A 25,187-nucleotide genomic window follows, 5' to 3' on the forward strand; every position below is an offset into this window, starting at 1 on the left:
GGCAATGGTGACCTCAAGACTGGTTTACTGCAATGCGCTGCCCTTGAGGTTGCGCCAGAAGCTGCAGTTAGTGCAGAATGTAGCAGCTTGGTTGTTGTCGGGAGCTGCCCCTTTTCAGCATGTAACACCTCTCCTGAGGGGACTGCGTTGGCTGCTTCTCTGCAAGAACAACGTTTTGTTCTTGGTGTATAAAGCCCTAAACTACTTGAGACCAGGGTACTTGAGAGAGCGCCTTCTCCCAGACCAGCCTGCCCCGGCCACCGAGGCCATCAGATGAGGTGCTCCTGGTGGTTCTGCATCGACCTGCGATCCATTTCGAGTCCACTCGGAGTACAGCCTTCAGTGTATTGGCTCCCTCCTCTGTGGAACTCCCTGCCTCTTGATGTAAGGCAGGCCCCAACATTGTTCCATTTTCAGTGCCTTGTTGCAGACATTTGTATTTGAACAAGCCTCCCCAGACTAACCAGCCACGGTTTTATTGGTACTATCTGATTTTAAAGGTTTTAATTCTGCATTTCAATTATTGTTATTATTGTTTTCTTCCCTTTTTAATTGTTCACCACTTGGATACTTTATTAGAGGTAGAGCCAACAAGGGAGGGAAAGTACACAACCCTTGGACTGGCATACTCATTTTCTGCCCAGGTCCCCCCCACCCCCAACTTCTGCTCTTCTGGTGGACATCCATCAGGGCTTTAGATTTGGTGCTTTCTCTGCCTCCATTCCCCTGTCTCCCATCCCCATAGGATTCCCATGCCATTGATTAAAACTCATACAATTAATCAACTGAAACATATTTAATTGGGTGACAGCCTTATTTTGCAATCTGGGCTGAATTTTAGAAAGTAGTACAATATTCAGTTGGATGATCATAATGCATTGGAGATACTGGTGACAATACTTGGTTTCTTGTCAAATTTGCAGGACTTATGAATTCTAGCATCCCCAGCTGACTGAACACTTTTAGCACTGAGTACTTGCACACTCTTATATTGCCCATGTGAAATGAAGTGTATGCTCTGATAGAAACCGTGGCTTCTCTCCCCTCTGCGTCTTCTCTGTTTCATAAGAAGGAACAAGTGCTGACAAAAAGTGCTGCAAAAACTTTGTGGCTTCTCTTCACTGCAAAGCCTTCAACGTCGTCCTCTAGTCACCTGTGACTTCAGCATAAAGCCCCTCCAGCAGTCTGTGTATTGTTATGGCTTTTCTCCCACATGGGTTCTTTCATGTTTAATGAGGAACGAATTTCGAGCAAAGCTCTTCTCACAGTTAGAGCAATGATACGGTTTCTCCCCCGTGTGGATTCTCCTGTGAAGAACAAGGTGGGAGCTCTGCGTGAAGCTTTTCCCACAGTAGGAGCATTCATGCGGCTTTTCCCCTGTGTGGATTCTTTTGTGTTTAATAAGGTTCGCATTGTCACTGAAGCTCTTCCCACAGTAAGAGCAATTGTGCGGTTTCTCTCCCGTGTGGGTTCTCTCGTGTGCAACCAGATGTGAATTTCGACTAAAACTCTTCTCGCAGATGGAACATTTGTACTGTTTCTTCCGCGTGTGGGCTCTCTGAAGTCTCAGAAGGCTGTACTTCTGACTGAGGCGTTTCCCAGACACAGCGCACTGATATGGTGTATTATGGACTTTTTCGCGTTTTGGAAGGCCTGATCCTTCCTTATATACAGTGGGCGGCTTCAGGTTCAGACCCGGTGGGCTTTCATGACAGGTCTTGTTTTCCTCACCAGAAAGGTATTTATAAGTCCTAACTCTTTGCTGCCTCTTGGGCCTGAGTGGATTCTCGGAGGCGATGCTTTGTTGATGACCCCAGAAAACATTCTCAGTGACACTACTCCAAGTGCCGCCATCTTGTTCCACTTCTGGATGGCTTGCCAGGAGGTGATCTTTCTTTGCACGTAATCCACTCACTTGTCCATAATCTGCCAGAAAGAGCAGAGGAAGAAAAAAGACAAATCATGATGCGAGTGACGGACCAATCTACGGATTAGGCGAAATGGACACTGGAGAATGCAAGCCAGCTTCCCTCATCCTGGTAGCCTCCGGTTGTGTTAGACTACAATCCTTATCATCCCCACCCAGCCTGGACATTGTAGTCCAATGCATCAGGATGGGGGAGGCTGAAGTAAGGGATGTGAGTACCAGAGGTGGCTCTGTTTTAGGGGCAAATGGGGCAGTCCCCTCCTGCCTCTCCCCCACCCCCTTGTGGCAGAGGGATTCCCCCACAAACAGGCACATTGATTGATTGATTGATTGACTGACTGACTGCATTTCTATCCCGCCTTTTCTCCTCTTGCACTTGTTCCAATGCAGGCTGCCGAGTGCCACACGTGACCTTCTACTGCTATCCTCTGCAGGCAATCCCAGCAGGATATTGAGCATGTGGCCTGCCCTCAGCCCCATCGGCTGCCACTGGTGTGCACTGCTACATTCCTGACCTACGAAGAACTGAAATAGCCAAAGGAGATGCTTGTGAGGGGACGTCTCCTCAAAACTCCTCAGAAACGGGCCATAGCTCAGCATTAAAGCACGGGCATTTGCTGGCAGAAGGTCCCCGTTCAAATGCTTGGTGTCCCGAGTTAAAAGGATTCTGGAAAGCTTCTCTCAGTCAAAACAGACAATTCTATGCTAGGTGGACAGAGCCTGACCCTGATATAAAGGCAGCTTCCTACGTTTCTAGCATACGCGCATTAGAAATCACACCCTTGCACAACGCAGGTGCCTTTAATTATGGTCCTAGGCAGTGGATGTCCTGCATCACCAGGGGGTTGGACTAGAGATCCCTCCCGACTATGACAGGGTGGTTGGCCAAAGGGTACACAAATGAGGCAGGCGAATGGACACAAGTCCATCGTGACGAAATTCGATCAATGTACAATAAAAAAAAGTCTGCTAATCTGCTGCATGGATTTCTGCTTCGACATCCCATTTCAGGATTCTGTGCAGCTGTGTAACGGTAAATGTTGAGCTGCATCACGACAGTCCCCGTAGCCACACGAGTCCCAAAAGGCAGGCAGCTGCGTTGATCCCTGTCAACAAACCAGTTCTAGCAGTTTTCACCTCCAGCAGGAGCAGGTCTTTCATAAAGTGAACGGCTCTTAGGGAGCAATCCTATGGCTGCTCTGTGCTCTAAGGCTCCGCGCTCCGAGGTCGGTTCCCTGGGAAGCGACCTTCAGCCCCTCCTGTGCTGCCTCACCGGCAGTGTGGAATGACCCCGTGCTCCGTGCTCGGAAGAGGAGCACAGAGTGGCCAAAACGGCATTCCTGCGGGCGTTCCGTGGTGGGGAACTTGGAAACGATACGACACATCCAACATGTCGTCTGGCCACCATGTCTCCTGCTCCGCCTTCCCGTGGCTAGCCAGCTGAAATTGGCTGTCTATCCACAAATGCAGGGTGGCTGAAGTGCGGATGGGACGATCCCCTCCGCGCTTCTCCTGCCTTGCATTGGATAGGCGGTCACCTCCGAGTTCGGAGGCGGCCACCTATCCCGGTAGGATTGCTCCCTTAATTGCTCATTCAAGCCCTGACCATCCCATAATAGGGATGTTGGAGAAATTCGAGACGGACTAAAATGAGTTTGGATTTTTAAGAATCCAGCCTGCAGAATCCACTGTGGACCTCAGCCCCTCAGGCTGCGCAGAGTCCATGGACGTTTGGATCTTCTTTTTTTACTTTCCCAAAATTTACACAAATTTATTCGTAGGAAAATATGCAAGTTTCTGCTGCAACATATGCCATCCCAGAAAATATACACGGGGAAAAGTGAAATGGGATGGGAGACAATGCACTAAATGTTATGTAATAATGTAAATTACGCAAATTGTTGTGAACCCTCTTATGGAATTATTTGCGTATTTTTCTGCATAATGGGAACAAAGTTTTGAATGCATCTGTGAATGGACACCAGAACGAATGACACTGGACAATCCATGAAACACATATTGGACAGATTTCACAAAAATCTGGACATCCCTACTCCATAATACTTTGCATTGCAACAGGGATAGCTCATAGCTATACATTCTTGCTAGGAAAATACATTTTCCTCCCAGCTACTGTGAGGATTGCAGCTGAGCTCAGAGTGGACAAGGAAGCCCGATGAGGGTGGCAGATGATGTTGCTGTCCTTGCTAATAAAACAGCCCCAGCACCTTGACCCTGAGAGCCCTGCCTCCGCTACACCACTGATTTTGTGGGAAATCCATTGGATTTGGAGACAACCATGGCTATGAGGATGCTGTAGTGCCAGCAGCAACAGTTAAAGATGCTCTCTTGCAGTGTGGAAACTTGCAGCTCTTCCATTTGTTTGTTTGCTTTTCCGTCTGACATCTTTTGATACAACATGTGACGCAGTTTGGTAGACTCTGTCCCCTTTCTTCCAGAACACTGCAGAGCTGTCTCCACGGCCGTGAGTATGCCAGACTCCAGCACAGCTAAGAACAAGCCCAGGATGTTGCAGCAGGTGCAGAATTCAGCTGCGTAAGAATGCCAGTTTTCATTTTTAAAAGCAAGTTCCTAGTCCTTATGGCTTCAAATTTGAGCTTGAAGGTGTGTGGGCAACACCTGCTAAAATCTCAGAAGCCAGATGGGTGGTACTGTAGCATTCCCACTGGTGGCAGAGTTTCAGCATCCCCCCAAACAAAACCGAAATAAAATGATGCGGAACAGGGTTCCACAGCTGAATGAACTATGTAAAATAAGGCAAAGTTATGCAAATTTACTTGTTTGCATAATTTACGCAGGTTGCAGAAGTCCCCCCTTGGCACAGAATTTGGGTTGTCTGGATGCAGAATTTTAGTTTTATCTTTAGCAAGGAGTAAACATAACTCTGACTTTTTATCTGTTTGGGCTATCAAAACTCCTCCTCAGGGACTGCAATCTCTAGAGTACAAGCACTCTCTTTTTAAAAGTATAGTAACCTCATATATTCAGATGTGGATATAATTGTATTTAAGGTTTTATTCAAGAAGTGAAGAACATATCAAGAGCCCTGTTAGTTCAGGATAGAGGCCCATCTATGTATCCTTACATAGTCCATGGCTTTATATTTTATTGATTTTTATAATTTGTTATTATTATATTTATATCCCGCTTTTTTCCTCTTGCCAGGAACCCAAATCAGCTTACATGGTCCTCCTCCTTTCTCTTTTATCCTCACAACAGCCCTGTGAAGTAGGGAAGGCTGAGAGTGAGCGACTGGCCCAAAATCACCCAGTGAGCTTCATGGCCAAGTGGGGACTTGAATTCGGGACTCACTTTAACCACTACACCACACTAGCTCTCACACTGCATGTATATATTTCTACACCGCCTTTCTGAAGCCAATCAAGGCAGGTTTAATCAAATAAAAACATAGTAAAATATTAAAAACAACCTGAAAAGCCATAACAACAACAACGTTACAATGATGAGTCTTTCCCCATTCCTGAACGTAAGGAAAGTGGAGGCCAGTCGCAATTCCAAAGGGAGGGAGGTGCTGCAGCAGAAGTAAAGCCCTTTCCCATGCGCTCGGCAAGCAGGCTTCCGGAAACAAGTGTGTCTTCTCCTGCTGATCTTAACAACCAAGCAAGTTCATACCACCTAGTCCAACATCTTGGTTCTCACATGCTCATGCAAAGCCCACCAGCAGGACATGAGGGCATTAGCTGTCTCCTGCTGCGGCTCTCCTGGAACGGGTAATTCAGTGGTAAACTGCCTCTGAACATGCAGGTTCCATATCTAGCCATCGTGGCTGCTAAGAGTTCACAGAGGAGGTGTCTGTTAAAAAGTCATCTCAACGAAGGAGAACTTCGCGGTCAGCATGTGCTTCCTCAAATCTGAGAACAAAGTAAGACAACTCTGCCAGCTTGTAGCTCTTACAGACACTTCCAAGGATTTAGGGTACAATTCTATGGGGATGGCCGTAAGCCTCCGAACTCGGAGGCTTACAGACATCCAAGGCAGAGTGGGAGGGGCGGCAGAGGTGGTCTTCACCTCTGTGCCCCTCCCACTCTGTCTTTTTGCTAGATGGGCTTTTTCGCCCGTCTAGCTGTGGCGTCGGGGAGGGAAGGAGGCTGGGGAGGCCTGAGGATATGGCGTAAGCCGCCCCGCCCACCGGCGCACCCCCTTTCCCTTCCTTCCAAGATCGCTTTTGTGACCTTGGAGAGGTAGCTGGTGCAGTTCTCTCCGCGCCAGCTGCGAGGGGGGGAAGAGGGGAGCTTGGACTCCTGGGTCTGAGGTCAGAGCGCTGCCTCCAACCTTGGATCCAGGAATCCAAACTATCCCATGGCCCCCCAGACTCTGTCTAGGGGCCACAGGATTGCTTCTCTTAACGGATTTATTTCTGGCGAGTCAATTGCAGTGCTCTCAGGGCGCATGAGCATTCCTTGCAACATGGGTTGAGAACTATGGCCTTTGTTTATCTTAGAATCACAGATTCATGGAATTGGAAAGATTTTGGAGGTCATCCAGTCCATCCGCCTACTCACTGCAGGGATCTTGTGACTACAGTATCTCTGAGAGGTGGCCATCCTGCCTCTGGTTAGATACCTCCAGCGAAGGGGAGCCCAGAGCTGTCATGTCTCCCCATAAACTTATTACTGGATGCATTTCCTCTAAAAATCAGCCTGACCCATCCCGCCCCCAACCCCCATCCCACTGCTGTTCTGCCATCCTGGTGATCCGCCCTCCCCTGCAGGTGTTTAAAGCTGTTTGTGCTGTGTATAAGCTTCTTTAGCCTGTTGCCATTGTTTTAAAGGTTGCTTTTCACTGGATTCTATCCAATGTTATTCCTACTTAGGTCTGTTGAAACGAATGGGACTTACGTGAGACTAACACTGCATACAAGCCTAAGTGTATATGTTTGGATTGCACTTTTATGTTCTTTCAGGATGCAATCTTATACCCCCAGGGTGGGCAACTGCAGAGGGTCCAGGGCCCATTTCTTCCCTCACTCTGCCATAGGCAGCACTCTGCACCCCAATTAAAAAAAAATCCAAAGAAATTGGTGGTTTGCCCCCGAAATTCAGCTGCAAACTGCTCCATGGCACTATGGAGCTCTGCAAGGGTTTCATTTAGCTTGTATGCAAAAAAGCTAAATTTGTCTGTTTTAGTGCTCCATGGCACTAACTCCCCACAAAAATAATTTTGCTTCCAGTGAATTTGGGGGGTGGGGGGCTGCAGTGGGCAGCTGAACTGGGCGGCTGGGGGGACATGCCATGTGTTGCCCACTCCTCTTATACCCACTTACCTGTGAGTAAGGCTCATTGAATCAATGGGACTTACTTCTGAGCAGGAACAGATAAGATTGCACTGCTAATTGTGTTTTAATTGGAGGTCACTTTGAAAGCCATTTATATGTTACCTGGAAAGAATTAATAACTATCTTTCCCCTTTCACTCCAATTTCTCCTAATACTGCATTTTTAGGGGTGGGGGGGTTCAATGCAATGTTACTGCAGCCTTCTTCAACCTTGAACCCTCCAGATATATTGGACTGCAAGTCCCAGCATTCCCAGCGTCATTGGACGCTGTGTCACTGTCTTACATTATTACTATGTAAATGTTTCTAAGGAGCAGCTAGACAGAGGAGGAACAGTGTATGAATAAAATTATTATTATTGCTATTTATTTTATTAAATGGTCTAGGTAAGAGACTGATCATCAGTGAAGATACAAAACTTTTTGTGTTACAGAATGCAAACCAGACTGTGAGGAGTTAATACAGGACAGAAGACCGAAACAAACTTCAGTGTATTGATAGGTATGAAGAGAATGTGAATTTGGGGCAGAAACACTTTCAGAGACATCATTACAACTTGCCAGGTGCCAGTTAAGAAATTTATCCTATAATCTTTGGTGTTGTCCTCACAGAGAAGAGTCAACTGTACTTCAAAACGCAGACAGGGGTTCAAATGCCAAAATAATCCTCCATGCCAAAAATAAAAATAAAAATATCCCTGCCAGTAAAAAACTAGCAGGTCAGGTAGAAGCCTTCCTCTCAACATGCTAAATTTCTCTGTGCAGGGATATAAAATAGATATATTTTGATATGGAGGAGCATTCCATCATGAGAGCTCACACCTGCATTCTAAATTGGTATCACCCAAGCACAGGTACACCACTTCAGTGAGAATTAAGTCACTGCTGGAGAGTTTTCATTAAGATACCAACACGCAAATAAATTAATAACAACGTAGAGAGCACGCTTGTAGTTCCATCCACCCCACTTAGAAGGTCTGCCAGGATAACCAGGAACAGCCATTTTTTGTGGTAGCTCTGGCGGTCTGGAAGGAGGCTGACCTTAGCCCTGATCCCCACATGATCGGAAAACATGTTAAAACATCTTTAGGAATGTAAGAGCAGCCCAGAAGGACCAGGCCAAATGCCTTTTTTTTTTTTTTTAATGAATTGGCAGAACACTGAACTTGCATTTTCAGTTTTATATATATATATTCTAAGCATCTGAATTAAAATTACTTAAAATCTTAGCTTTACTTTTTATTTTTTTGTTATTGTACTCTGCCCAGAGTACAATAACAAAACTCAAGCGAAAAAGGCAGACTCTAAACTGAATGCAAGACAATGATGATAAAAGAACAGTTCATAATTTTCCTATAAAAAATGACAGCACATCCATCCATAATTGTTCTTCAATGAATTCTGTGGATGTCTAGATCAGACTATTATTTGGTAGGAATCAAATTAACAGTGCAATCCTATGAATGTCTACTCAGAATTAAATCCTACTGAATTCAAAGGGGATTTCTCCCAGGTAACCATGAATAGGACTGCAACCTTACCTTCAATGGAAAAATTTTGTGTCTTTGTATCAGGACTAATTTAAAATGATCCAGTGCCTAATGTCCTTTCATAATATAAACATGTGACTGCTCCTATTTTGTACTTCACTTACAGTGCAATCCTATGCAAGTTTTCTCAGAAGTAGCCACCACTGTATTTGGTGGAGCTTACTCCCAGGCAAGTGTGTATAAGGCTGCAGCCTTAAATACCAATTCCATTGTTGTTTCTGACATGTTCTTTTCGCCTTTCGGGTTTTTCTGTTTACGTATACATCCTGTACATTTCCAGTTTCTTTTCCACAGAAGAGATAGCGAACTCAGAGGGAAAAAACCTCTGCGAAAAGAACCGCAAAACAGTGGGGGCCGGGGCGGGGGGTGCACAAGCACACAGAAACGCTTCCCCACGCAAAAGGTATTTCCAATTGGACAAGAAAGCGGAGCATGTGACTGGATGGGGGAACGGCAGCCGTGGCCTTACAACAGAATCCGGCCCTGTAGAGGGGTTGGCTTCCCCTCCGCTACAGTTATCGGTGGTAACCACTGAGGGGAATGTGAGAAGCAGAGGAAAGTAGACAAAGTGGCTGTGGGACTGTTGTGGCAATTGCCTCATGTTCTCTTTCCGGCCTGGCCGGCATGGACAGGAGAGCACAAGGAGCTGTGGATGAGGCAACGTGCCTGAGCAGCATTTATAGACAGTTGCCTCACCTGCTCTGTCTCACAAGAACAGGAACAGAAGAATGGGGGATGGTGAGTCTCGCTAGTGTGTCAGTGGGGCAGGAGGGGAAATTGGGTTATTTCTCCCCCTACCAGTCTCCTTAAAGAAAACTAATTCCTGACCAAAATGTTACATCAGAGGTGGGGAGCCTCTCACCGGAGGCCCAAATCCGGCCCTCCTGGAATCACAATCCAGTCCTCGGGGATTTCCCAGATAGCCACACTCCCTTCCCCTGGCCCCACCCGCTTCTCCTGACCACCAATATGCTGCTTGAAATGTTTTTTTGCCCCACCCCATTTGCTTTTGGCCCCGCCCACCACTGGAATGCGAGCCCCTGAGAGCTTCTCCGAAATAGAATTTGGCCCTGGGGCTGAAAGAGGTTCCTCACCCCTGCGTTAGAGGAAAGCAAAATATATGAAAAGCTAGGGGGAAATGAATAGCATAAAAACAGAACTGGAGTAAAAACAAGGTAGACACTGCAAATGTTGCAGTGTAAAATGCTCCTGTTCAGCGCTCCGACCAGCCATGCCCTCTCCCACGATGCTCCATTCCATGCCCCCCCACCCCAGTTTTCAACAGTGAGCCGGCATTCCTCAGCAACTGAGCATGTTCAGCCCTGTTTGAGCTGTTCACTCCCCCCCCCCTTTGATTTTCCGCTAAGGACGTATTTTTTACTTTTGCAAACCTTGGGGTTCCCCCAAGCCTACCAGTACCTGCCCTGCCGGGTGCAGATGTTGCTGTTTTGGCTATATATGAATCAACCCTCAAAGAACTGAGTTCGCTAGTAGTGCATCAGATTGAAGCAATCTTTGAAAGAACCAAAAAAGAAAAGAAAAAGACGAAATATTTCCTTTCACATGGCCTCCAGTGAGTCCCGCAACTGAACACAACGCAATCAGAGACTTGAAAAAGCGATGGCATAATTCTGGTTATGCAAGAGGGCTCCTCTCAGCAAAGTCCTGAATCACTCAGTCGCCACGAACTGGGAGCAAGGGCAAGCAGCCTGGTGCCCTCCGGATGTTGCTGGGCTACAACTCCCAGCATCCCTGGCCATGCTAACTGGGGCTGATGGGAGCTGGCATCCAACAACATCTAGAGCAGTGGTGGGCAATCTTTGGGGCCCATGGGCACATTTGGAATGTTGAGAAATTGTCCTAGGTGCGACCCTAAAATGGCTGCCATGGGTGGGCCTGGCTACTTGCAAAGGACAAGTCACTTGCCTAGAGGCATTCAGGAGAAATTACGAGGGCAGCAGCTAAAGGCCTCCACTTCACTTTGAAGCAATCCCAGCTGGAAGTAAGAAAATATACAAATATTTGTTAAATAAAAATTGGGAGGAGCGGGGTGTCTAGGGGCACCAAGGAAGGTGTCTGGGGGAATATGGGTGCCTGTGGGCACCATGTTGCTTGCCCCTGCTCTAGACGGCACCAGGCTGCCCAGTGTTTCATCCAGAACAGGCCCAAGTCCTGAGCAGCATCAATGAGCGGATGGAATCGTCTTCTATGTGTTGTCCTTTTGCCGGATTTCTTCACGTAGGCCTCTTGCGGAGACAGCCTCTGCCCCTCGGGGGTCTCCCTGGTGCAAAGGGGGAGGCTTCACGCCACGACAGAGCTCTCCCCGCCTCCCGAGCACGGGCAGGGAGGCTCGCTGGCGTGGCTCCTGCGGTGCCGGCTGAGGCTGAAGCGCTGCCGGAATCGCTTCCCGCATTCCAGGCACTCGTACGGCTTCTCCTCCGTGTGCGTCCTCTGGTGGCGGTTCCGATCCGAGCTGCAGATGAAGGTCTTCCCGCACTCTGAGCACACGTATGGCTTCTCTCCGGTGTGGATGCGCTGGTGGGTGGCCAGCCCCGAGCTGTAAAGAAAGCACTTCCCGCACACCAAACACACGTGCGATTTGCCTCTCTTGCGCATCCGCTTGTACTTAGCGGAGCTGGAGCTATGGCTGAAGCTCTTCCCGTAAGCGCCGTAGGCATTTTGTCTCTTACCGGTGTGGATCCTTTGGTGGACGGCAACTCCCCTCAGATCCGCATAACCTTCTCCGCAAGGAGCAGGCCCGTCCACTCCCTCCTCCGGGCGAGTTTCCTGCTGGAACTCTGCTCTGTGCTGACCCGCAGAGGCCTTTTCCTGCCCACAGCCCAGGAGGAGGCCTCCTTGTGTGCTCGCTCTTGTGGTCCCGCATGGTCCCGCCTGCTGTGAATCTTCTGGCATATACGTCTCCCCCACATCTATGGTCAGCCACCCTCGACCACCTGGAGAAACGAGAAAAAAACCCAACATTTATTAATTGTCCATTTATTTCTAAAACGTATAAACCACCCTTCATCCACAAGGAAGCCCAGCATGATGTATGCAACGCTGAAAACCCCCCAACAAATCCACTGAGAGCCAGTGTGGTGTAGTGGTTAGAGTGCTGGACTGGGAGTCAGGAGATCCGAGTTCTAGTCCCCGCTCAGCCATGAAGCTCACTGGGCAACTCTGGGCCAGCCACAGACTCCCAGCCTAACCTACCTCACAGGGTTGTTGTGAGGAGAAAATGGAGAGGAGGAGATCATGTGAGCCACCTTGGCTTCCTTGCAAGAGGAAAAAAAGGCAGGATATAAATGTAATAATAAAAATAAATAAAATATAAAAATTATAGAATCACACATTAAAAGATAATGTATGACAGCAACAAAAATGCAGCAATCAATTCAGTTTAAAAATAAGTTAAATTTTGAAGTAACATTCTAAAATATTACCCTCTTAAAATGTTTGGTTATAAATGAATGTTTTCAGTTGGTGCTGAAAAGAAAACAAAGTCGATGCGAATCATCTCTCCTTTGGGAGGGTGTTCCAGAGTCGGGGTGCCACCACAGAGAAGCCCCTCTGCTTTGTAAATGCATAGTTTACAAATGCAAATGACCTCCTCTGAAGATCTTGGTGCACAGGCAGAATAGTATGGGAGGACGCGGTCCTTCAGGTATTTGGGCCCCAAGTCACTTAGGACTTCTCCACACAGAGGGTTTTTATCCTTTAATTTTACTGGGGCTTCTGCTTCTGGATTCTTTGCAGGATTAAGGTCAGCCCTTTACATGCACTTCCCTTCCCCCTGCTTTTCCCCTCTATCTGCGAGTTCTATATGTTTCATTATACAGTTGCTAGATGGTACTGTTGTTACAGCGCCACTACCTCTTTACACCGACAAATTCAAACCGATTCTTTTTCTTAGCTCATTATTTCCATTTCAAGTTAAGCCATGGAAATGGTCAAAAACCACGGGAGAGGTGCTGGAGGGTGACAACGTCATGTAAAGGACCTGCAAACTTCCATGAGTAACCAATCTCAATCGCAGGATAAAAGCCCCATGTGGAAAGGCCCTTAGGACTGTAAAGGTGGAAAACAGCACCTTGAATTGGGCTGGGTAGTGAATAGGGAGCTAATGTAATTCCTGAAAAATTGGTGTAATGTGACTTCGTGGAGATGAACCAATCAAAATTCTAACCTCACTTATTCCCTGGACTGCAGAAAAAGAAGAACTTGAAAGCAGGGAATGAAGGCAGAATGAAGGAGGACTAAACTCTGGGAACTTTTCCCACAAAGAAAATGGGTACCCAACAGAGAAGCAATGCCTACTAGGCCTTTGGCTACATGCTACCTCCAGTAGGCATCAGAGGCATCAGGCCTGTGTACACCAGTTGCTGGGGAATGCGATTGGGAGGGTGCCATTGCACTCATGTTGTATTCGTGGGCTTCCCATTGGGGCATTTGGTTGGCCACCATGAGAAATATAACGCTAGACTAGATGGACCCTTGGCCTGATCCAGCAGGGCTCTTCTTTGGTTCTCAAAGGAGCAGCTATTGCCAGATGTCAAGGAACCCTGGCAGAAAACTATGAAGAAGAGTCAAGTCCAGTTCAGAAGTAACAAGAAGCTATGGGGTGGTTTCTTTTAACTTATTTTATTTTTTTCACTATATTTGCATGGCCATCCAACAACATATGCCTTCTGGGTGGCTCGCAAAATTTTAAAAGGATAAAATACAATATCAAAACAGCAGAAAGGAGGCATTTTTCTTTCTTTCCAGCAGAGGAAGTAATAAAAGGGGGTGAGGAACCTCAGGCCCAGGGGCCAAATCCAAGCCTTCCGAGGTTCCCCAAATGGCCACACCCCTTTCTCTGGCTGGCCCCACCCCCTTCCCCCCAACCACTGATCATTTTAGGGTACAATCCTATGCAGCTTTAGACAAAAAAAAGCCCTACAACTCCCAGCATTCCCCAGCCAGCATGGGGCTTTTTTCTGTCTAAATCTGCATAGGATTGCGCCCTTATTTATTTATTTTCTATTTATTTAAATTTAATTAATTAATTAATTAATGGATTGTGTTTGTTTATTTGTTTATTTAATTACATTTCTGTCTAAACCCGCATAGGATTGCGCCCTTATTTATTTATTACAGTTCTATGCCACCCAATAGCCGAAACTCTCTGGGCAGTGCACAACATTTGGCGCTTTCTTGGCTTTTGTGCAGTTTTTTCCCCTTTCCAAAAAGGTTGAAATGCCTCTCCTAAGGTTTAGTTGCTGGCAGCAAGCACTTTATGCTAAAATACGCTGGTATTTTTGTATATTTGGGCCCACTCCCATGTCATCTTTTGGCCTCCCATGAATTAATGTTGTTTAAACAACGTTAATGAAAGAGGACAGAGGCCTCCTGATTTGGAAGCCATATGTGGAAGCCATATGTTTGATTAACCACTCTTATTATTTTCCCCTTTTGCTTTCCTTTGAATATTATTTTGTCTGTCTGTTGTTTTTTCCTGACTTGGTCCGGAGGTGGGATCGCTCGGGTGGTGGGGGTTATTGGAGGGTGCAGGGAGGGAGGGTTGGTAGGGAAAAAGTACTGTAAGAAAAAGAAACGGAAATGCATTTATTTATTTCATTTATACCCCACCTTTCTTCCATCGTGGAACTCAAGGTGGCTATATGTGGTTCCCAGGTGGTCTCCCCTTCAAGCACTGACCAGACCCAGGCCTGCTCAGCTTCAGCAAGGTAGCTGTCTCATGTGCCTTCAGACCATGCCTGGGACATGCAACAATGTCCAGGATCTGAGAAAGTTTATTCATGTGTAATCAGTACAAAGACACAGACTAACAATCACTATTGATTTGTTGATCTATTGTTCTTTTGTGATATAAAACTAAAAACTAGTAAAGAATTTTTAAGAAAAACTATTTGGCCACACCCCCTCTGCCCAAGCCCACCACTGGGAAGTGGCCCGTGGGAGCTTCTCCAAAACTGAATTTTGCCTTCCAAGTTGAAAGAGGTTCCCCACCCCTGTAATAAAATAATTAATAAATGCAGATAAAGGTAAAAACATAAACTTAAGAAGTTCAGATTGTACAAACATGAGTTCTTTAAAAACACTGGGAGAATAAGAAGATCTCCAGGTGCCAGAAAAGACCATAAAGATGGTACTAGGTGAACCTCTATGGGAAGGTTGCTGTGTGTCGCTGGAGTGCCACCACCAAAAAGGTCCTCTTTCTAGTAAGCCACCTGTTTTACATCATTTGGTGGGGGTAGGCAAGGATCTTAAGGATCGGAGAAGGTGGTCTTTCAGGTAACCTGGTCCGAAGTTGTTAAGGCAGCCTTCTCCAAGCTGGGCCCATCCAGATGTTTTTGCCTACAACTCCCATCAGCCCCAGCCAGTACAGCCAATAGTCAGGGTTGATGGGAGTTGTAGCCCAAAACTTCTGGAAGGACCCGGGCTGGGGAAGGGCTTTAAAGGTTAAAACAAGCGTGGGCGAAATATTGTTGAAATGCCGAGACCTGCTTAATACTCATGCTGCCCTTTTCTGGACAGTTTTTATATGTTTTATACAGTTTTATACAGTCCCATGCCCAACACACTGCAACAGTCCAAAGAGGAGGTTACCAGACAGTGGGTAACTGTGGCCAAGCTATCTCCATCCAGGTACGGTCACAGCTGGCACGGAGTATACCTAGCTGTGGTTTGTTAAAACAAACCAGGATCAAGCTCTGTTTTGATATCCTGGTTTATTGGTTGAGCACCTGCTCTTCACACCAAAGGACCCAGATTTAATCCCTGGCATCTCCTGGTAGTGCTAGGAAAGACCTCTGCCTGAAACTGTGGAGAGCCAGATTCTTGAGAAGAATTGATTGTAGAAGAAAACAATATGGAAAACTGGTGTGAGGGGAAACAGGATGGAGTATCCTGGAAAAGGGCCTGGCTGGCACCTTGAACAAGAGCACGCCATTTTGTTGCAGATTCCTATCCTCAACCAGAACATGAGAGGGAAATAACGCAAGGCACTAAAAGAGAAGTAGATTCTACGGCAGCCTTTCTTAAACTTGGTCACTGGGTGTTTTCAGACTACAACTCCCGGCATCCCTGACTAATTCCTACTGGCTGGAAAGCTCTTTAATTGTTGGAAAGCTCTTTAATATTTACTGATGTACATGTTCTCTTAAACTATTTACCTGCTTCTTGGAATGTAACGCATGGTCAGCATAAATGGATTTTTCACGCCCTCTTGGCTGCGGAAAAACTGGTATTACGATGCTGGAAGGATAAAAGCTCACCGCCTATAATGCAATGGATTGAAGACTTAACTACGCCAGCAACATTTGAAAGAGTGGTATATAGGCGGCACTTGTGAATGGACTTATAGTTCAATATTTGGTCTGCTTTTATTGAGGTTTATGTGTAATCTATTCTTTTTTCCTCTTTTCCCCTAGAATGTTGTAATATTTGAAACTGAGGACTTTAAAGCATGTTGTTATACTTCTCGTTTTTTGTTTTGTTTTGTTTCTGTTTGTTTGTTGTACTGCAACTCACAAGACAAAATTGAAAAACAAAAGAAAAAAATTCCTACTGCCTGGGGATAATAGGAGTTGGAATCCAATAACCTCTGAGCCAGGTAAAGCTGTTCTAGGGTACATTTCTGCATTCCTTTACCCCTGCGAAACCCAGAAAGCTGGAGGGCATCATCTCCGTCCCAAGTATTCTGGAGATTCAAAAAAAGAGCACAGCCTGAACAAGGAGAAAGAATCGCAGCTGAGCTTAGCACAGCCTAAAAAGGATCTTGGGAGCGTCTCAGAACTCAGGCACAAAATGGCATCCTGCTTCTTACCCAACAGGCCGGCCTCTCCCTCATCCTCTTCCTGCTTGGTGTCTGTGCACAGCGGCCTCCTCTCGAGGTCAAGCAGGTCTGCTTCAGAGGAATTTGCAGCGGCCTCCTCCTCAAAGACCAGCTGTAATGGCAGGGAGGAACCCTGTCAGGGTGGCATTTATTATTTTTATTTATTAAACATTACGTTGATATCCCGCCTTTGACCTGCTTACAAGGAACCCAAGACAGCTTACATGGTCCTCCTCCTCGCCATTTTATCCTCACAACAACCCTCTGAGGTAGCTTAGACGGAGTTGGTGCCTGGCCCAAAGTCAGCCAGGACAGCTAGACTGGTGGGGACAAGGGAGAGGGCCTTTTCTGTGGCACTCTGTGGAACTCCCTCCCTAGGGAACTCCGCCATGCCCCCTCTTTAATGAGCTTCCATCGCGCATTAAAAACGTGGTTGTTCAGGCAGGCATTTGGGGTGGGTTAGGGTATTTTAGAAAATGTTTTTACTATAGAATTTTATTGTTTTAAACTGTTTTATTGTATGTTGTACATCGCCCAGAGTGGCTGGGTTACCAGCCAGATGGGCGATTAATAAATTTAATAATAATAATAATAATAACAATTCATGGCTGTGGAGGGACTTGAACCCAGTTCTCCAGAGTCCCAGTCCAACCCTCTAACCACTACACCACACTGTCTCTCTACTGGTAGTGGAGCAACATGTCTGATTCTATCCCTGAAGCTGAACAGCACCGCCTGCAGCAGGAGGCAAGGCAGGGAGATGGAGTTTCCTCTCCACATCCATCTTGAAGAAGAAGAGCTCTCTAGCACCGTGAACTCTCATTTCGGCCCCGTGGCAAGAGACTTGCCTGGACGCCGTTAACCATCTTGGACAACTGTCCTAGAGTAACCGGGAACCATCCCCATATGGAAGAGGTACAGAACTTGAGGCCTAGAAGGCCCCGCCCCCTTTCCTAGGCCCCACCCATGTTCTCCCGACCGTTAGGTGGCTCCCTGGCTTTTGTGCAGTTTTCCCCCATTACCAAAGGTTGAAAGGCCTCTCCTGAGGCTTAATTACTGGGAGTAAGAGCTGCCAGATAAAATATGCTGGCATTTTTGGCCCCACCCCTTTTTGCCTTTGGCCCCGCCCACCACTGGAATGTGGCCCCCGAGTGCTCCTCCGAAATGGAATTTGGCCCTTGGGCTGAAGGAGGTTCAACACCCCTGCCATATGGCTGGCAGTTCACTTTTCCCACAGTGCAATGGGCAGAGGTCTCTCAGATCGCCTTCCATCACTGGCCCTGAACCACAGACAACTATCCGGATGAAATGGCCTCACCTGTTTTCCCTGCCTCTCGGCCTCTTGCTGCATCTGCAAGAAATCCTCGGCCAGGACTACAGCCTGGGCGCAGGTCTCAGGGCCACGTTCCCTCACCCAGCTCTGGATCTCCGGAGGGAGGATGGCCAGGAACTGCTCCAGGATCAGCAGCTCCAGAATCTGCTCCTTGGAGTGTCTCTCGACTTTCAGCCACCGGCGGCAAAGTTCCTGGAGCCGGCTATAAACTCCTCTTGGCCCCTCGGCCTCCTGGTAGCAGAAACGCCGGAAATGCTGGCGCAGCTTCTCGCTACTGATGGCGTCTCCTCGCAAGATGGCTGCCTTCACTTTCCCATAGTCCTCTCTGTCTCTACCCTCCAGGCTAATAAAGGCCTGCTCGGCTTCTCCACTGAGGGCTGGCAGGAGACGGGCTGCCCACTCTGCCTTGGGCCACCGGCAGGCCTCGGCCACTTGCTCGAAGGAGGCCAAAAACCCCTTTGTGTCAACCCAGGGTGTGGTCTCCTCTGGCAGTTGTAGAATCCCCCAGTCATTCTGAGGAGACTCCATTTTCTTCAGGAAGTCCTGCCATTGGGCTTCCCAGTGTTGAAGTAGCGCCTCATCTGGTTCTTGTTTAACCTGACCTAGAGGCATCCTTTGCAAGAATTCCCTGATGCTCCCAGCCTGGCTGCCATGCAGAACCTTTCCTTCTCTATGGGATGCCGCCCCTGGTCTGAGGCCTGCTGAGCCTCGCTCCTCCATGTTGATTCCCAAGTGGTCCCCACAGTAATCAACACTCCAGATAGAAAATTCTGGAATAAAAGGCAAATACTCAGGAGATGACGTTCGTCTAAACTGGCACAATGGACTTCTCCCTAAGGAAGAGAGGTGTAAAGAGGAAGGGAGGGGTGGAATCAACAGAAGAAAACATGCAGCCTCTGTAACCTTTTTACATACAAAAACAGCTTTGGGCCAGTCACTGACTCTCAGCCTAACCTACCTCACCGAGTTGTTGTGAGGATAAAATGGAGAGGAGGAAGGGGGCCATATAAGCTGCTTTGGGTTCCTTGCAAGAGGAAAACAAGTGGGATATAAATGTAATAAATTAAAAATAACGTAACATATAGCTGCCCGATCTTAAATATATGCCAGGCATGTGAGACCTGCAACAAAATGTTGCAATGTCGGGTGGATTGCTGCTGCCCAGGGTTCCAGCCATGTCATCCTCCAGGATACTCCACTCCATCCCCCTCCCTCCCAATTTTCCATGCCCACTCCCCACCAGTCAGTATTTTGTAGCTACTGAGCATGCTCAGTCCTCATTGGGCTCTTTTTGGTCCTCTTAGTTATTTTTTCCACAAAGATTTGTTTATTTTATTTATTTCATTTCTATACCGCCCAATAGCCGAAGCTGTCTGGGCGGTTCACAAAAAGTAAAACCAAAAAGCGCAGGGTACAACAATATAAAATATAAAAGCATTAAGATGTGTTATACTTCTGCAAAACTTGAGATTCCCCGAAGCATGGCGATACCTCCCTCCTGTTTCTTAGTGGCCCCATTTTAGCTACACAGCCATTGGCACTCAGTACCCGAGTTCGCTATTAGAGGGAGTGATTTGATTCAGTTTGTTTTGCATATTACATTTGTTTTTAAAGTTTTTGATTTCCCTTCACTTGCCTAGAATGATTAAAAAATAAATCATGTGCTGTGCTGACTCCAGGGGAGGGAGAAGCAACCCATTTTATTTTCCCACAATGCCTTGGAGCGATGCTATGTTAGGGGTATTGCAGGAAATTAAAATGGTGGCTGCCAGACTGAGCCACCCAGTGTTCACTGGAGCACTGCTGCCATCAGGTAAGCTCACTGGAGGTCCCCCATCATAGGAAGCCGCTAGAGGGCACCTAGGAAAGGGTCCCACACAAACCTGGAGCTGGCCCTGGGGACATCACATACTTTGCATCTCGGACTGAAAAGATGTCGGGTGGCAACCTTGGAAAGATTTCTTTCGGTGAGCCACTTCCAGAGCAAGAAATACTAAGCTAGGGGGAACCATGGTCTAACATGCTATGGTCAAATATATGTCTGACTCAGAATAAAGTGACTGGGATGGAGACGTGTCTGGAAATCACATCCTCCGGCAGAGGTCCCAAACCTTTTGGGTTGGTGAGCACATCTGGAATTTTGAGTGTCATGAGTGCTCTCACAAAATGGCTACCATGGTGGGCCTGGCCGGTCACAGAACACTCATTTCCCAGAAGCCAAATTGGCAAGACTAAAAGAAAAATAACTTGCCCATGGACCTGAGTACACAGCAGATGGGACGGATGAACTCCAAAACTCTTTGGAACCCAAATAAAGATGGTGCTGGAAAGCAGCACCTCACTTTGCAGCATGCCAGCCTCCTGATTAAAACAAAATTAAAATCTGAAGAAATAAGATTAAAATCAGGAGGGGGAGTCTGGCGGATGTGAAGGGAGGTGTCTGTGCACACACTGGCACCCATTCGCACCACATTGGAGACCCTAGCGCTATTTTTGTTGTTCAGTCGTTCAGTCGTGTCCGACTCTTCGTGACCCCATGGACCATAGCACGCCAGGCCTTCCTGTCCTGCGCTCTCTCCCGGAGCGTGCTCAAGTTCATATTCATTGCATCCGTGATGCTATCTAGCCATCTCATCCTCTGCCGTCCCCTTCTCCTTTGGCCTTCAGTCTTTCCCAGCATCAGGGTCTTTTCCAGGGAGTTTTCTCTTCGCATTAGGTGGCCAAAATATTGGAGCTTCAGCTTCATTATCTGTCCTTCCAATGAGCAGTCAGGGTTGATTTCCTTTAGGATGGACTGATTTGACCTCCTTGCAGTCCAGGGCACTCGTAAGAGTCTTCTCCAGCACCACAGTTCGAAAGCATCAATTCTTCGGCGCTCAGCCTTCCTTAGAGTCCAGCTCTCACAGCCATACATTACTACTGGGAAAACCATAGCTTTGATTAGACGGACCTTTGTCGGCAAGGTGATGTCTCTGCTTCTTACTATGCTGTCTAGGTTGGCCATAGCTTTCCTCCCAAGGAGCAAGCGTCTTTTAATTTCATGGCTACAGTCACCGTCTGCGGTGATCTTGGAGCCCAAGAAAGTAAAATCTGTCACTGCTTCCATTTCTTCCCCTTCTATATGCCAGGAAGTGATGGGGCCAGATGCCATGATCTTCGTTTTTTTAATGTTGAGTTTCAAACCAGCTTTTGCACTCTCCTCTTTCACCCTCAACAAGAGGCTCTTGAGATCCTCTTCGCTTTCTGCCATTAGGGTGGTATCGTCCGCATATCGGAGGTTGTTGATAATTCTCCCAGCAATCTTAATTCCGACCTCTGATTCATCCAACCCGGCATTTCTCATGATGTACTCTGCATATAAGTTAAATAAGCAGGGTGACAATATGCAGCCTTGTCGTACTCCTTTCCCAATTTTGAACCAATCGGTTGTTCCATGTCTGGTTCTTACTGTTGCTTCTTGACCCTCGTACAGGTTTCTCAGGAGACAGGTAAGGTGGTCTGGTACTCCCATCACTTTAAGAATTTGCCACAGTTTGTTGTGATCCACACAATCAAAGGCTTTAGCGTAGTCAATGAAGCAGAAATAGACGTTTTTCTGGAATTCTCTTGCTTTCTCCATGATGCAGCGAATGTTGGCGATTTGATCTCTAGTTCCTCTGCCTCTTCTAAACCCAGCTTGTACTTCCGGTAGTTCTCGGTTCGCATACTGCTGAAGCCTAGCTTGTAGGATTTTGAGCATCACCTAGCGCTATGGGGAATGGTAAAAATAGTTGGGAATGTTTAGCCTGGAGAAGAGAAGATTAAGGGGTTGGGAGGGAATAATAACACTCTCCAAACTTCAGAAGGGCTGTCATGCAGAGGATGAACCAGACGTATTCTCTGTTGCGCCAGAGGGCAGGACTAGAACCAATGGGTGGAAATTGCAAGGGAGTGGATTTTGGCTAAACATTAGGAGACGCTTAGAAAAGCAGCAAGCAGAGATGCCAGAAGTGTTTTTAAAGTGCAGGTGGGGAATTCAAGGTAGTCAGGACATGATGAAGTGGTTTACACCCACTTATTTAATGGACAACTAATAAAGCCATAAGCTATTGTGTTCAACGTCGTTGAAATGAGTTTATCACAAACCACACAGAAGAGAAAGAAATTCTACATGCTAGGGGAAAACTCGGTTCTCTAAGCGTGGAACCCTATGTAGCCAAAGTGCTGCATCCATGTACAAGAGCAAGGTATCAGAAGGTTCAAGGGAACCCCAATATTTGCATAAGTACAAAGACACTTGGGGGGGACTCTAAAGGTGGTGGTGGTGGAACGCCTGAAAAGAGCCCCATGAAGTCTGAGCATGCTCAGTGGGCACAGGACACTGACTGGCTGCTGAGAGGGGGACAATGAAAAACTGGGGGCAGGGGGGCAAAACGGAGTTTCCCGGCAGAGGGCATGGCTGGCTTCCATACTACAAGATTTTGCTGCAAGTCCCACCTGTCTAAGAAGTAGTAACTGACAAATAAAAATGATAGAACACTTAAGCCTTGACTACAACAGCTGACTTTTTTGCCTGACCTTCCGTGTGTGTGTGTGTGTGTGTGTGTGTGTGTGGTTCAGCACACTTCATCAGATCTTATGGAAGCCGGGGGAAGAAGGCTCTAGCTCTTCCTCCCGATGGCAATAATAGGGCGGATGGGAATCTTAAAAGTGAACCTGGAACCTTCTGCCAGCAAAGCACAAGGTCTACCCTGAGCTACAGTCTCCTCTCACATAGCAATACAAGCTGTCAGGCAGCACGGGCCTTGTGCATCCCAAACGTGCATCCCACAACAGGCAATGTTTATACTCCCCAAATTGCTTTGAATGGAACGTACATCAAAATGCCCACTCTGAGATGGATTGTGTATGCACCCTGAAAAGGGGTAAGCAACCTAGCACCCTCCAGATGCCTTGGACTACACTTCCCATAAACCCCAGCCACCGTGGCCAATGGACAGGGATTATGGGAGCTGCAGACCGAAGCACCTGGAAAGCCCCAGGTTGCTAACCTGTAAGCTATAAGGTGCCAGACCTCATAGCACTTTAAAGGATCATTTTGGGGGTATTAAAGATCCTTCTTGGGGGGTGGGATTGGTCACAGAGAATGGCCGCCTTGAGTCCCAGTATTGGGAAAAAGGCAGGATATAAATAAATATAATAAATAAATAGATAAATACCTTGAGCGGGGCATCTGTTGCATGCAAGTGGCTTGCCTTAAACTTAACTCCCAGCCTAGGCCTCCTGAGGTCTCACCCCTGCTTGCAATGGCTCTCTCCCAATTTCACCCCACCACAGCAGCCAGAATTCAGAGGTACACGGCCTCTATCCATGGAGGTCCGATTAAGCAGTTGTGCATTGTAGCCATTGATAGACTTATTTCGCTCCATGAATTTGTCTGACCCCCTTTTAAAGCCGTCCAAGTTGGCTATCTCTACATCTTGTGGCAGCGAGTTCCACAGTTTAACTCTGCGCTGTGTGAAGAAGTCCTTTTTATCTGTCTTGAATCTTCCACGGTTCAGCTTCATGGAATGACCCCTTTGGGTTCTTATATTAGGAGGTAGGGAGAAAAATGTATCTTTCTACTTTCTCCATACTTTGGGGGAGGCCAGGCAATGCCATTCCCACATTTTGGTCTGTGGGTGTGCGTGGACACTTGTGCAGCTGGGTAATTTTAGACCCCGGATTTAATGGTCTTAGGACAGCTGTATGTAAAGCACATAAGTAATATTCCTCTTCTCCTGCAGTTCCATGCTTTAAAAAACTGCTTCTACATTCCTGATATAGTCAAGCAATGAAGCATTGTTTAAAAACTGCTCATCTACCCTGACAAAAAGAAAAAAGGCTCTGAACATATGCAGTTTTGCACTTTAAACTCACTTATATGCTGGCGCCATCATGACTACAGAAATAAAATGGAGTTTGCTTCTGCTGCCCCAGATGTTAAACACATCGACTTGGGAAGAAGCACCATTTTGTGGTAGAAGAGGAAAACTTATTTTGGAAGTATGGTGAATAAAGAGAGCATCAGTAACCACGTACATACATCCCCAGCCAGGCCCTGATTATAAAAGGTTTTTAAACATAAGAAAGAAAGGATGTGGCAGCATTCGCCCCAGAATGTTCATGCTGGTCCAGGTATTGATTCTGGGCCTGTCTGCCATCACCTGTCGCCTTCTAGGTGGTCATTTTTGGGGGCGCTGGCCTGTTTCATACCACTGTGTGTGTGGGAATGGCTATAGGTCCAGCAATTCTTGGTTTCCCACCCCACTGCCATTACAAAGCCCCCTTCCTTCCAGTCCAGAAACTGCACTGATGACCCAAATGGTTTCGAACGGAGAAAAGGGGGAAATTTGGCACGCCCACAGGAAAACCCCAAACCCGCCCCTCTTTCTTCTGTGCCCGACCTGTAAGGAGCTGGCATCAGGCACCTTTTGCAAAATGTCGAAGCAGGGGCGGGTGATCTGTCCTCTCCTATGTTTACTCAGGAGCAAATCCTGCTGCTTCAGTGGGGTTCCCCCCCGGGGGCCTGGATCCACATTTACTCATGCTTAGAGCAGACCCATCGCAATCAGTGGAGCGTATGTGAAGCCATGACCAGTGGAGCCATGAAGCCACGAAGCTCATTGATTTCAATGGGTCTACTCGAAGTGTGCCTAAATCTGGATCCAACCCCCCCTAGGGTGGCAGCCTCACTCGTCTCTCTGGCTGATCCCCTCCTCTCCGCTCTCAGCATGCTTACCTCTGCACGCCTCCCCTACATCTGTCCCCGCTGCAGGGAAGTTCAAATCCAGAGGAACTTCCCCCAGCAAGCAAAAAAGAGCGCTCTGTGGCTGCAATTTTCACACGCACCCCAGCCGGCCATCATCCCTCCTTCCTCCGTCCTCTCTAGGAATGACAGGAGCTCTGTCAGTTTAACCCAGTCATTTCCAAAGCGCAGCCTGCAATTAAGAAAGCCCTCTTGGAACAGCGTTTCCCGACCTTGGCTCTCCCCAGGCGTTGCTGGACTCCAGTCTCCATCATCCCACTGGACTAGACGGGTCAGTGGTTTGACTCTGTGTAAGGCAGCTTCCTATGTTCCTAAGAGAGGCAGTCGCTCACGTACATACCTATAATAAAGGCAGCTTCCTATGTTCCTGTTTAATTCAGCCCTTTACTCAGAAGCATGAGGACTGGAATCTTACTTTACTTTTAGGTGGGAGAA

General features: G+C 47.3%; 1 protein-coding gene across 1 annotated transcript; it reads right to left on the reverse strand.

Annotated features, from left to right (window-relative positions):
* Positions 1–779: 779 nt before the first annotated feature.
* On the reverse strand, positions 780–24,873 carry LOC146356080 (uncharacterized). Its single transcript, XM_084831616.1, has 5 exons — positions 24,726–24,873; positions 17,951–18,798; positions 16,624–16,744; positions 11,483–11,746; positions 780–1,926 (listed from the first exon to the last, which is right to left on the reverse strand). The coding sequence occupies exons 2-5, from the start codon at positions 18,683–18,685 to the stop codon at positions 1,196–1,198; spliced, it is 1,851 nt and encodes a 616-aa protein (XP_084687742.1). The 5' UTR covers positions 18,686–18,798; positions 24,726–24,873; the 3' UTR covers positions 780–1,195.
* Positions 24,874–25,187: the final 314 nt, after the last annotated feature.

The sequence above is a fragment of the Heloderma suspectum genome, chromosome 2, assembly GCF_057233095.1.
Source record: "Heloderma suspectum isolate Gila_16-S chromosome 2, 16-S_ref, whole genome shotgun sequence".
Classification (NCBI taxonomy): domain Eukaryota; kingdom Metazoa; phylum Chordata; class Lepidosauria; order Squamata; family Helodermatidae; genus Heloderma; species Heloderma suspectum.